Here is a 14,551-nt window from a genome sequence, read left to right on the forward strand (position 1 = left end):
TTTCTAAAATCCTACTTGCTACATACTTTTTACCTTGTCCTTCCTAACCCATGTTCTGAAAGGGTTGTTTTTTTGCTTTTGTTTTCCATTTTAATAAACATTTTTTTAGAATAGTTTCAGATATCTACATATTAGATATTTGAATATTAGAACAGTTTTAGCACAGAATTCCTACATACCTGGCATCCAGTTTACTCATTTAGCAATATGTTTGGTTTTAAAGAAATTCTCCTTGGGGAAAAAAGTGTCCTCTTTTAATTTTATTCCCTTTACCCCATTATTAACATGTTACATTACTATGCTACATTTGTCACAACTAAGGAAATGACCTGCTACTATTAACTACGCTCCAAACTTTATTCGGAGTTCACTATTTTTCCCTAATGTCCCTTTTCTGATCCAGGACACCACATTACAGTTAATCATCCAGTCACCTATAACAGCTTCTCAGAGTTTCCTGTTTTTGATGACTTCGATAGTTTTGAGGAATAGTGGTCAGGTATCTTGTAAACTGTCTCTCAGTTTTGGTTTGTCTGATGCTTTTTCTCTGGATTAGTCTGAGTTTATGGAACTTGGGGAGGAAGATCATAGAGGAAAAAAGCCATTCTCACACACTATGTCAAAGGTAGCTATAACCAATATGACTTATTACTGATATTGACCTTGATCATGTGGTTGCAGCAGTGTTTGTCAGGTTTCTCCACTGTGAAGTTACCCCTAATCCCTGCTCCATAATCAGTGGAAGCAAGTCACTAAGCACGGCCCACACTTGAGGATTGAAGAGGTAAGCTCCACTTCCTTCAGAACAAAGTGTCTTCATAAATCATTTAGAAATCTACACAGGACAGTTGTCTCCTCTTCCCCATTTATTTATTCAGTGATTTATTTAAATCGGTATAAACTCATGGATATTTATGTCCATGGGTTACAATCCTATAACTACATTAATTATCATATTGCTCGAATTGTTCCAGCTTTGACCTTTGGAGCTCTTTCAGACTGGCTCCTCTAGGTATCCCTTTGACATATTCTCATCTTGTTTTTTGTGAGACAGCATTTTGTTCTGTTGCCCAAGCTGGAGCACAGTGGTGTGATTATACCTCACTACAGTCTTGAACTTCTGGGCTCAAGCAATCCTCCTGCTTCAGCCTCCTGAGTTGCTGGGCCTATGTGTAGTACCAAGTCTGGCTAATTAAAAAAAAAAAAAAGTTGTAGAGATGCGGTCTTGCTGTGCTGCCCAGGCTGGTTTTGAACTCCTGGGCTCAAGTGATCCCTTCACTTAGGCCTCCCAAAGCCTTGGCATTACAGGCATGAGCCACTGTGCCTGGCCCCACTGTCGTTTTTTTAAGCATTCCCTTACTTTCTGGCATTACGATATGCTCCAGGCTCATCCTGTATATATTCACTGCTGCAGACCTATAATTAGCCATTTCTCTGACAGCCCTGGTTTCTTTTTTTTTGGAAGAACGGTATTAGAAACCATGATCTATTTAAGCAGCATCTTTGGCCAAAATTTAATAAAACAAAAAAACAAAAAGAAACCTCTATGATCTAGGGACTGGGTATTCTCATGTTCCTGGGCTATCACTGCTTCTGTCCCTCTCAGTGGACAGAACTAGGAAATGTATGTGTATATACACATTCTAAATTTGTTTTTACTTAATAGAGATGAAATAGAGTCATACAGCTTTTAAATATACTACTACTTAAAGTTATTATTTCTTTCATCACATCCAATGCAAAAATTTAAAAATTCTGCTTTTAGATGACATGGATCTCATTCATGAAACATTTTTAATTGAAAGATTTATCTTAAGATGATCACAGCACACACTTGTTTAAAGGATATAGGAATCTGAAGGAGTACAGCTTCTTCATGGATTCTGAGTACAAAGACTTTTTCCAAGTAATGTTTTATCCCAAATTATGCAGTAACAGTGGTTTTCCAGCAGTATGTGTGTTTTGAATAAATTTTATAAATATAAATAAAACTGGTTTTAAAAGTCTATATACTGATTTTTCATGTCAAATACATTTGTGAACTAGCCCATGATACTGTGCCCTCTAACAATTTTTAAAAAGGCATCTATTGATTATAATTTAGGAATTAAATATGGCTCCAGCTTTTAAGAATCAAGTTGAAATTTCCAGGTTTACTATCAGTCTCTACAGAAACCTTCATATTAATCACAAAACAGTGCTTTGAAGCATTTTGAACTACCTGGGATGCTGGAAGAACTGGATCCTGATTTAATGCTGGAGCTGGATAAGGAGGTCCAATCACAGGTTGACTCTGTCCTCTTCAAGGCTTCTTGGTAGTTCATATACAGCTGCTTCCCATACTAAAGCAAAGACAGGAAATGGTGACATCTAAACTTCACTGAGTATGATACAGAACGATAAGGTAAAAGGGGGGACATATTGCTGTTTACTGATTGATGGTCTGTATTAAAATTAATACCTATGATACTTCAAAAATTCTTCTAATACCATAAATTATAATCTATTCTGATTTCTTCTCATTTTTAGAGGGACAGCAAGAAGTCAACACTTGATTCTGTTCATTATAAACATTAATGTTTTTTCACCCCAAATTCTTGATCCAAGGGCAGCTTTTCAGCACTCTTCAGGATACTGCTCCAAATGTGGTTGGTAAATGATCATTACTTAAAGTAATTAAATTTTTCCAAAACTTACTTTGCTTAGGCTAAACTCCACTATTTAAGAATCATATAATGCATTCTCCAAACCCAAATTAAATCACTTTGATACTACACAAGCTTTTACCAGCAGTATTATTCCAAGTATACCAAATGTTAAAAGTTTATCCCTATAAATAAGGAAAAAAGACAACATTTAAAACTTGAAACTTAGGCCTGAAAAAACTAGGCACTGGTAAATCCATGAACATCAAAGTCAGAATAACTGTCATGACAACGAAACTGTATCATCAAACACCTCATGATTCCATCATCAAATCAAAAGGAAACATGCCTTTGCAATGCGGATCCCATTGACCCACTGATGCAGTGTCCTCACATCATCACAACAAAGGTATTTGATATATTGAGATTTCTTCTGTATTTGTGGATGCTGCAAGATTAAAGACAAAATCCAACTAAGTCCCTTGGAGAACTAAAGAAAAACAAACTTTATCAAAGCTTAAACATATCCTGACAAGTTACAGGCCATTAGAGTAATGGCCAATACAGTTACGCTTCTCATATGGCCAGAAGGCCAAATAAAGTAGCCCATAAGAATTTTTACAAAGTGAACGAGAAAGAAACTTCTGTGAAATGTTAGGTCAAGATTGGGAAATTCCCAAACATTCCTTCTACATTTCAAAGAAACAAAGTTCATCAAGGTTAACCAAGTCCACAGGATTATGAAAAAGGAAGAGAATGTTTAATTTCACTTTCAACCCACTGAAATTATGAATGCAGAAGACTCCAAATCAGACAGGGACTTTGACAAAGCTTCAGTGTCTAGAGGTGAGGTGAATTACTGGGCTGGGTACACCAAGCCTATGGCACAGCACCTGGGACAAGAATCTACAGTCACGCCTGTCACAGGTGAGTACAGCCCTGTAGGCCCCACTCTCTACCAAACTGCAGGGCTGCAGCACGTGCCTCCAGGGACACGTAGATGTCAACAGCATAATCACATTTAGTTTTCACAACCCACTGTACTTTTCAGTTGAGGCTTGGATCAGAGGTGACTAACTTAACCTTGGCTACAAAATCCTGGTGTTAGGAATATGTTTAAGGAATTCTAACACCACTGAGGCTCAACCACCAGGTCCTTGGAAAGAAAAGCCCTAAATCACACTTGTTCTGAATGTAATGACTTAGGATTACCACATCTCTTTTCAACTGTTATGAAAACCAAAAAAACTAATGGCTATAATTTGCCTGGAAAAAAAATTTAAATTCATGTTCAGTTATAAGAAAGAAAAAGGCCAGGCGCGGTGGCTCACGCCTGTAATCCCAGCACTTTGGGAGGCCGAGGCAGGTGGATCACGGGGTCAGGAGTTCGAGACCAGCCTGACCAACATGGTGAAACCCTGTCTCTATTAAAAATACAAAAATTAGTCGGACGTGGTGGCGCATGCCTATAATCCCAGCTACTCAGGAGGCTGAGGCAGGAGAATCGCTTGAACCCAGGAGGCAGAGATTGCAGTGAGCCAAGATTGTGCCACTGCACTCCAGCCTGGGTGACAGAGCGAGACTTCGTCTCCAAAAAAAACAAAGAAAGAAATAAAGCTTCAAAAGAATTTAGTTTTCCAAAATTCCCCAATCATATTCATTGGTTGTGATAATCTCAGTATCAATAAGCTCAATAAAACAAGCAATTTAAAGAAGTTTTCAATGCATCAAGAACAGATGGCCACCAACAGAAGTTATATGTATCTGCATTGTTAAAGATCAATCACTTTGGTCTACAATGAGGAAAAAAAAGTAAACCCATTAATTCTATTCTTTGTTTTTCAGAGCTCAGCTCCTATAACATTTAATACCAAAACCAATTTTCTTGTTGAAGGTTATAGTCAGTTTTAAACAATACACCCTCAATAATAAGAGGTCAGCAAAATCATACCTAACAGTCTTCCCTCCTGATAATACAGGCCCTCTCTTGGAATACGCTCTTTGTCCATGGTAAATTACATTATAATAAACCATAATAGTGATCTTGAAAAAGCAAAGGAGGGCAGACAGAGAAGTATGTATTCTTCTATAAAAGGAGGAAGGAGGATTTTACCTCATTCATTCAACAGATACTTATTGAGAACTATTTGCCAGGTGCTTCAAGTAGGTTTAGTCATGAGCAAAACAGAAGCTATAGTTTGTGCAGAAGATAAAATAGGCCAACTGAAAAGAGCTTTGTTAGTGTTGCCAGTGAGGGCTTAAGAGACTGTTCTGCTTCATGGAGGCACTGCCTGCAGGGCAAGGTTCAGAGACCTCTGCAAGCTGCTTTAGGTGGCTGGTAGCTGTATCACTACCCCCTCCCTTAATGGTGATTTGCAAACTTGACTGCATGGTTTTCAACTGTAGCAGAAGCCTGAGTGCATGTGTGCTTCTATGCGTTCTGCACAAAAATAGGGTTTACTATTATTTTTTTTTTAAATCAAAACAACATCTGGGAAAATCAGAGAGAAATTATCCTCCACCCTGTTCTCCTCATCTCTCTAACCTGGGAATACAGATAATAACCTGAAGAGTACTATGGTATAACTGTGAGTCTTTTTAAGTCAAGTATCAGATTATTTGCTAGTTTAAAATTCCTTTTAGAACCTCAAAAAAAATTTTCATCCTCTCACATAATAAAGGTATTCATTACTTTCCTTATATCATCCAGGGTCTGTACAAGTACCTCTGCAGACTGTTCTGCTAATACATTATTTCATTAAAAGTGGCATTTATTGCACCCTTGCTATGTACTACACACTATTTAAATATTTCACATACTTCATATTTTTCACTAAATACTCACAAAACCCCTCTGAGTTACGTATTATCTCCATGTTCTAAGAAGAAAGCAAGGCACACAGTAAGGTTAAAACAGCACTCAAAATTGCTTCCGATTAAGTGAAAAGTAGTACTAGAATTTGAACCTATGCAATCTCATCCCAGAGTGCATGCTTTTAACTACTATTTCATACTACTGCCTTATTAAAATGTGCCCCCTTTGAATCTGCTACCTCTGCTCCTTTTTTCCCCACACAGTATTATGCTGTCATTTTAAAAATTACACCAGGGTTAAGAGGAAGTCTGGAGGAGACATTCATTGCTAAAAACCAGAAGTTCGGGCCGGGCGCGGTGGCTCAAGCCTGTGATCCCAGCACTTTGGGAGGCCGAGACGGGCGGATCACGAGGTCAGGAGATCGAGACCATCCTGGCTAACACGGCAAAACCCCGTCTCTACTAAAAAATACAAAAAACTAGCCAGACGAGGTGGCGGGCACCTGTAGTCCCAGCTACTGAGGAGGCTGAGGCAGGAAAATGGCGTGAACTCGGGAGGCGGAGCTTGCAGTGAGCTGAGATCCGGCCACTGCACTCCAGCCTGGGTGACAGAGCGAGACTCCATCTCAAAAAAAAAAAAAAAAAAAACACACACACACCAGAAGTTCAACATTTAGATTCTTAAAAGAGTCCAGAGAACATATAATGAAACTGCTCCCAAAACAGATGAATACCTATTAAGAAAGTAAGGTCAACATTTCATTTTTAAAATGACGCTGATGGCTTGTGTGCAGGCCCCTATGGCTGTCTCCTCCTCCCCACTTCTTTCCTGGCAGAGCCTTACCTCTTACCTATATCCCACAGGGTGTGAATTCTGACTGGTGTAAGCCAACCACAGTAGTTTTATTCCCTTGTCAGTGATTGGCTTGTCAGCAGAAAATGTACTCTGGGCTAGTAACTCTCAAAAGGGGGGTGGTTGAGTAACTTCTGTGAAATAGTTCCTTCCTCTTATAAAAGACAAATACAAGGAGCAATAATCCCTCTTCTGCTGGCTGGATTTTGCTGGGTCTACATGTGATGCATAGAACTGCAGCAGCCATCTTGTGACTGTGAGGTGAGTCAGCCCGAGAATAAGCTGATATGTGGAAGTAGAACAAGAAAAGATGGAAAGAATTTGAGTTCTCACTGACAACGTTGAGCCACTGAAATAACCAACCAACCTTACTGTTTTCATGTTATGAGATTCCCCCAATAACTTTATTTTGTGTGGATTATATCTACTGATATTGAAGGAGTTAAAAATGTACCACCTTGGCATATTAAGTTAAAAGACACTTGAAAAACAGCAGGTACAGAAGATCACTCTGACCTTCATGCTATTTCTTAAAAGCCTTAGAAGATGAAATTATCATGTGAAAGATGCCTTCCCAATACTAGAAAGCGACAATATCTTTCTCCTCAGGGATGAGAAGTTGAAACCAACAGAATTCTGTACAGACCTTGTTAAAATAACTCGTATCTTTAAGGCTTCACGTATAATTTAGTTGCTTCTTCACAAATTATTCTTTGTCCAATCCAGTATACAAGTAATTATGCTTTTCTTCTGTTGATCTCTTATGTCAACTTAATTCGTGTGCCCAGCCAGGACCCTAAGAGGATGGAAGTGAAGTTTTTCCACCCCAGCAATACTTACATTAGAAATTAAAACTAAGAAAAAATTAAACTACAAGAATACACAGGCCAGGCCAGGCACAGTGGCTCACGCCTGTAATCCCAGCCCTTCAGCAGACTGAAGTAGGCGGATCACTTGAGGTCCGGAGTTCAAGACCAGCTTGACCAACATGGCAAAATCCCATCTCTCCTAAAAACACAAAAATTAACTGGGTGTAGTGGCATGTGGCTGTAGTCCCAGCTACTCGGGGAGCTGAGGCATGAGAATTGCTTGAACCCGGGAGCCACAGGTTGCAGTGAGCCAAGATCATGTCAGCCAGGGAGACAGAGTGAGACTGTCTCAAAAATAAATAAATAAAAAAGAATAGACAAACACACATTACACTAGCATGAAGATACCATCACATGTCATATAACCTTTTAGAAAACTCTACTATACATATGTGAGAGAATGAAAGTTCAAGAGGCAAATAACATCTTAGCATTATTAAATAATTTTGACATCATGGTCTTAGGGACTGACTCTTAGGAGACTGTAGACATCATTTTGAAAACTGCTGAATTAAGCTACTTTGCACTGACTTTTAAAAAAGTATTTGCACCTAAAGGTACCTAAAATGATTCAGCGGTGTCCCCCAAAAACACAATTATTTAATAAAAGGTTGCCATTATGGCCGGGAGCAGTGGCTCTGCCTGTAACCCAACCACTCTGGGAAGCCTAGGCAGGCAGATCACTTGAGGCCAGGAGTCTGTGATTAGCCTAGGCAACACAGCTAAACCCTGTCTCTACAAAAAAACACAAAAATTAGCTGGGTGTGGTGACATGCGCCTGCAGTCCCGGCTACTTGGGAGACTGAGCTGGGAAGATCACTGGAGCCTGAAAAGTCAAGGCTGCAGTGAGCTGTGACTGCGCCACTCCACTCCAGCCTGGGTGACAGAGCAAGACTCTGTCTCAAAAAAAAAAAAAAAAAAAAGGTTGCCATTACAATGTACTGAACTTTATCAAAGCAATCAAAACTCCAAAATCCTAAAAATCCTAAAACTCCTAAACTAATGGCCGTCACCAAACTAAAGTGACAATTCTGAGAAAAGTGAAACTAAACATGGTATCAACATGTAGACCTAAGTAGTTACCAAGGAATTACAAAGATGGAGCCAAAGGAAAAAAAAAATACTTATCTCCATAATTTTCTTGAATTTTTCTATGTCGTTTTTATCAGTGTTCTAATAGATCACTGTAAATTTGCTTAAAATGTCAGTTCTTCTCAAAAGTACAGATATAATCATTGTAAGAAGTACAAAAGCTTGAATAAAGAAGAAAAAAAAACTTCCTAAAAACAGCTGAGGTCACAATACATGCATGGGCTATCATGACTATAGTTGAGGGAAAAAAAGAGACAAGAATTATTTCTGGACCAATTGACAGCCAGTCTGATTTGAACTTGGACACAGTGCCCTCTGATGGTTTGCTGAGTAAGTACAGGAAAAGAACGAAAGCACATTTATGACCTACATTTGGCTCTGTTTTAAGTTTTCCTAAAATAAGCCTAGTGTTAAATGATAATCTCAAATTTATAATCAAATACATTTTATAGCTCACAACTCAAAACTTACAATCTAATATTCACTCCTTACCTAGAGATAACTGGCTCAGGGTCTGCTATGATATAGCACGTGCTTCTTTTCCTTACCACACTTCACCATTCCTTTTTAAACTTTGAGAATAAAGCAAAAACAGTATAATTGATGGTATCTCAACAATTCTAAAATGTCCAATAACCTGCTCTATGTCTAACATCAATTAAAATTCCTAAAAAGAGATACGTATTTACCTTCAGCACTAGACAATAGTCTGTAGGTGCTTTGTATTTGTTCCGATAGTCCTGGCCATAATAAACGTTGACATGATCCAGCTGGAGAAAGCAAACCAGATCCCGAGAGACCTAAAATAAAAATACCAAAAAGATAAAATTAATAATGCACAAACAAGCAAATATACCTGGTTAACAGTTTCTAGGTGAGAATCAAAACTGCTTTTGCTAATACTAAATAGAAATTATTGCTATTTTACACAAGACAATGAGATGCTCCATTAATGGGATGCTCCATTAATGTTTCTAAGTTCTTACTTCTCTGGTCACTAGGCTCAACTAGTGACCAGAGAAGTAAGAACTTTCAGGTTTCTTCTTCTTTATAATAGATTAATAAACAAAGCAATATTCTATGTCTTCCATGAATTCAAACAAATCATAGCCTGGGTTCACCTTGTCAGCATACTCAATACAAATTAAAAGCAATTAGCATAATGAGGAAGTTCAAATTCCAACAGAAGGGACACACCTTTGCTTTTCCTTTGGGGACATAGTAGATACCAGATGCTCGCAACAGAAAATAACGCTTTTTCCAGGACTTCTTGCCATCATCCTTCAACCAAAGGACTCCTTCAATTTCTGGTACAGTTACGGAACTTCCACAAAAACATTCCTAAAATAACAAGATTATTTGTTAAGACTTATGATCGTTGGATTCTCAGAACAAAGTTGTGTTTACTCCTGTGAACTGCATGACAGTTAGTTATTAAACCCAAATGGTTTTATATTAAAACCAAGCTGCTAATTTAACCTCAATTAGAACTTTCCGGCCAGGTGCGGTGGCTCATGCCTGTAATCCCAGCACTTTGGGAAGCCGAAGCAGGCGGATCACTTGAAGTCAGGAGTTCGAGACAAGCCTGGCCAACATAGTGAAACCACGTCTCTACTAAAAAATAAATAAATAAATAAACAAATAAATAAATAATAAGCCGGGAATGGTGGCGCGAGCCTGTAGTCCCAGTTATGTGGGCAGCTGAGGCACGAAAATTGCTTGAACCTGGGAGGCAGAAGTTGCAGTGAGCTGAGATCGCATCACTGCACTCCAGCCTGGGCAACAGAGCAAGACTGTCTCAAAACAAAAACAAAAACAAAAAACCACTTTCTATTCTAAAGACAACACGAGTTTGGAACTACTATGGCAATCCTAAAATGTTTAATAAATAAAAATGCCAGTCATAAATGTGATACCGAATTTTTACCTACAAACTTTTACCTAAAACACGTTAGTGTTTCGGAGAAAAACTAAGTTGACACATTAACTGAGTTGCATATAACAGTAGCTAATGTAAACAGCATAGTTACACTAAATTTAATAAAACTGTCAGGGCAAACCAAGCATTAGACTTTATTTTTTCTCCACATTTAGATTAGCTGTCAAACTAAACAGGAATATATTTTAAAAGAATGCAACGTGCTAAGTGTATGGTTAAACTTTAAGAATTTAAAAACTATCCATTTATGTGACTCTAAGACAAAGAGGGCATTTATTTAAAAAATACTTAATACTAGGTTGAAAGAACTATAAACACTCAAAATTCTAAGTTCTAAACACTATGCTTTGATAAAAATATAATATTAAAGAAATCAATCATGTAATTGTGAAAGAAAAGAGAAATCCTCAGAGAACACTAATACAGGACATTTGGGCCTAAATTAATTTCTCCTCAAAGTACAGAAAAATTAGGAATTATAAGGTGGATTTTTACTTAACTGTAGCTTGTGTATCACTATGAAAACTGAATGCTGATCTTCACTTCCTAATTGCCTTGCTGGTAAGTAAAGGTTTATTCAGGTTTTCAAGTATACTAACTTATTTGATTTTAGTTCTTTAAAATCAGCCAAAAATTCAATTACGTTTTTCCAAGAAAAATGACCATGATTTTAAAAATTATTTGAATTATTTAAGGATAAAGCTGGAAATATTTTGTGAACAGCTAATTATATTCAAATTTCTCTCTGAGTAAGCAGATAAAAACAGCAAAACCACATCCTTCACTGACCAGCCATCTCTCCCACTTGGCAGCCCCTAAAAGCTCATTACTCTTAGACCACTAGAATATGGCTTGGCAAAATAATAGTTTTTAAAAGGGTCTTCAGTGGCCTAACACGTTCAACACAGTTGAACTTTCTCCCTCATACTATCAAAGAATACACAGTCTTCTTTAGTTAAAATTGTAACTACAAATATAGAACCCTGACATACTTGACTTCAAAAAGGATTTTTATTTTATTTTATTTTTTATTTTAGACAGAGTCTCACTCTGTTGCCAGGCTGGAATGCAGTGGCACGATCTCGGCTCACTGCAACCTCTGCATCACGGGTTCAAGCAATCCTCTGCCTCAGCCTCCCGAGTAGCTGGGATTACAGGCGCCTACCACCATGCCCGGCTAATTTTTGTATTTTTTAGTAGACAGGGTTTCACCATCTTGACCAGGCTGGTCTTGAACTCCTGACCTCGTGATTCACCCGCCTCGGCCTCCTGAAGTGTTGGGATTACAGGTCTGAGCCACAGCACCTGGCCTCATATTTTAATTTTTAAATGTACAAGAAAATGGGGGGTGTCATACCTCCAACAGGACTTCTTTGTTTCTATCTGCCATCTCAGCTGTTTCCTTTCTCCCCAAAAGATAATTCTGAAAAAACAAATACATGGAAGGGATAGGTGGGGGAGAAAAAAAGAAGGTTAAAGCATAAATCCATTCTGTTATTCCCTTGGCACAGGTGTGTGTATTCTTCTAGAGAAACAGCAACTCTAATTTCTGTTGGTATAAAGTAGAATAAACTTTGAAAAGTTACCTGTATATGGGCATCATCACTAAAATGCTTAACACCAGTCTCCTCCTTGCCTGACCACTTGTCATAAACTGTCCTCACGCAGACTGTGAGGTGATACTACATTCAACAGCTGGCAAATATGTTTTGGGATATCTAATGAAAGCTACAGTTAAAGGATCTGAAAGGTTTAGAAATATACTGATCTAGGTGCAGAAAATTTATGTTCTGGCTTTTTAAGAAGAAATCCCAAATTCTCTGGGACTCATTTATTAATAATCTCATTTACTTGACTCAACTAAAAATCTGAATTCTGGCTAGGCGCGATGGTTCACACCTGTAATCCCAGCACTTTGGGAGGCCAAGGCGGGTGGATCACAAGGTCAGAAGTTCGAGACCAGCCTGACCAACATGGTGAAACCCCGTCTCTACTAAAAACACAAAATTAGCCAGATGTGGCGGCACACACCTGTAGTCCCAGCTACTCAGGAGGCTGAGGCAGGAGAATCGCTTGGAGGCGGAGGTTGCAGTGAGCCAAGATCACACCACTGACTCCAGCCTGGGTGATAATGCGAGACTCCGTCTCAAAAAAACAAACAAAAACAAACAAAAAGCAAAAAACAAAAAAACTGAATTCTACTCATTAGTACACAGTCATCCCTTGTTGTCCATAGGAGATTGATTCTAGGACCTCCCCGGTATACCAAAATCGGCTGATGCTTAAGTCTCTTATAAAAATGGGGTCACATCTACATAAAACCTATGCACATTCTCCCTTGTACTAGAAATAATCTCTAGAGTACTTATAATAACTAATACAATGCCTACATATCACTTAATTCGCATGAATTCAATGCAATACTCAACACGTGGCTTATTCAAGTTTTGTTTTTTGGAACCTGGAATTATTTTTCTGAATATTTTAGATCTGTAGTTGGGCAAATCCACAGATGCAGAACCCATGGATATAGAGGGCTGACTGTAATTATTATTATTATTATTATTTTTTTTTTTTTTTGAGACGGAGTCTCGCTCTGTCACCCAGGCTGGAGTGCAGTGGCACTATGTCGGCTCACTGCAAGCTCCGCCTCCCAGGTTCAGGCCATTTTCCTGCCTCAGCCTCCCGAGTAGCTGGGACTACAGGCATCCGCCACCTCGCCCGGCTAATTTTTTGTATTTTTAGTAGAGACGGGGTTTCACCGTGTTAGCCAGGATGGTCTGGATCTCCTGACCTCATGATCTGCCCGCCTCAGCCTCCCAAAGTGCTGGGATTACAGGAGCAAGTCACTGCGCCCAGCCTGTAATTATTTTTCATAACTGCCTACAAAAAGATCTGTTGATACCCCCAAATATGTATTTTTCACTAAAACATCCGGAAAAGACATGTCATGATTAAGCCATCTGAAGCATAACTACGCAATACCTTTAACACTGCTGCTATTTTTCCTCATTACTACTTTTTACTGTGGAGTTGTTTTCCCTCGCCTACTGAATTTTGTAAAATGTCTAGGTATCAGGAAGTATTAACTCAAACATTATTTCGGAACAAGGAAAGATGTCAAATAAATCTAACTATGTTTATTAGAATGTAGAGCCATTTGTAATCAAGGTTACTAGGATGTTTAAAAAGAAGTGTCAACTGGATAAATGGCTGGAGTAGAGAAGTACTTTTCTTTGATGAGATGACAAACTCACCAAATAAACAGCTGGGTTCAACACAGCTCTGGATGACAGAGCCAAAAGACCTGGTAATTCACTAGAGCTATACTTCTGCTTCTGAAAGGGCTCACCCCATCTGGTTCTGGAGGACTGGGAACCTCTTTGGGGCCTAACACGTGGGCACCAGCTGACTTTCCGCAGCAGCAGCAGCAGCAGCAGATGATGATGCTCCTATAGGATTTTGCAGGTATATCGCTCCAACCAGGTGTTTACCAGTCTTTTAACGCTATTAACTTAGCAGTAATCAAATAAAATAGGAGACATATTTAAAAATCCTGACCTCTGTAAGCTGTTTGCTCTTACCTGTGGGTTTTTGAAAAGTGCGTATTTTTCTATACGCTCCATAAATATAAGCTTGTTTTGGCTATCTCTTGTCCAATTAAGAAGATTTTCAACCAAGTTTTCATGGTCTTCAAAGATTCTCTCTGTCCCAAAATAAAATATCCATATTTTATTAGTATTCATTAGAGCTGCATGAAAAACATGAAACTTTGCGAAGTAGTTAACCTCAGAACCAAGTAGTCTTAACTGACATTTTAGCAACTAAAAATTATCTGGTCTTCCCTAATTTTTCAAACAAAGAAATATGCCTTAATTATGGTAAGTGACATAACTAAGATCACACAGCTGATATATGGAAGAACTAGGACTAGAATCTAGGCTTTCTGACTTGCAGTACACCATTCTTCAGTCTTAAACATTTTCCCATCCACCCTTAAAAATAAAACATGAGTTACATCTTACAAGTTTCAATATCAAGTATTTCCAGTTGTACTTAGTTCTTGGCATTTAAAACATTTCCAAGATGATTTCTTCTTTGATCCATGACTGTTGTTTAATCTTAAATGTAGATGTATTTTCTAATTTCCAAATTAGAAATGAAAGAACGTGTCCTGTATACTGAACATATGTTAAAGAACATGTTCTAGATATGGATTCTTTGAAATTTGTTAACGTGCTTTATGTTTCCCCTGAGTCAAATGCTGGTTTAAAGACTTCAGTACAAATTCAAGTTAACATAATAATCTTTAGTAAATGCATCAGTCTATCCAGTTCTT

The 14,551-nt window shown here is 38.3% G+C and overlaps 1 protein-coding gene across 3 annotated transcripts in view; it reads right to left on the reverse strand.

The window, feature by feature from the left end:
• RAPH1 (Ras association (RalGDS/AF-6) and pleckstrin homology domains 1) overlaps nt 1-14,551 on the reverse strand; it is a 105,674-nt gene that overhangs the window by 12,500 nt on the left and 78,623 nt on the right. For all 3 annotated transcript variants that reach the window (XM_010352621.2, XM_030916196.1, XM_030916195.1), the window contains 6 exons: nt 13,797-13,918; nt 11,570-11,635; nt 9,471-9,614; nt 8,963-9,073; nt 2,995-3,093; nt 2,222-2,342 (listed from right to left, as the gene is read on the reverse strand). In XM_010352621.2, coding sequence (XP_010350923.2) covers nt 2,222-2,342; nt 2,995-3,093; nt 8,963-9,073; nt 9,471-9,614; nt 11,570-11,635; nt 13,797-13,918 — 663 coding nt within the window. The remainder of the gene's footprint in view (nt 1-2,221; nt 2,343-2,994; nt 3,094-8,962; nt 9,074-9,470; nt 9,615-11,569; nt 11,636-13,796; nt 13,919-14,551) is intronic.

The sequence above is a fragment of the Rhinopithecus roxellana genome, chromosome 14, assembly GCF_007565055.1.
Source record: "Rhinopithecus roxellana isolate Shanxi Qingling chromosome 14, ASM756505v1, whole genome shotgun sequence".
Classification (NCBI taxonomy): domain Eukaryota; kingdom Metazoa; phylum Chordata; class Mammalia; order Primates; family Cercopithecidae; genus Rhinopithecus; species Rhinopithecus roxellana.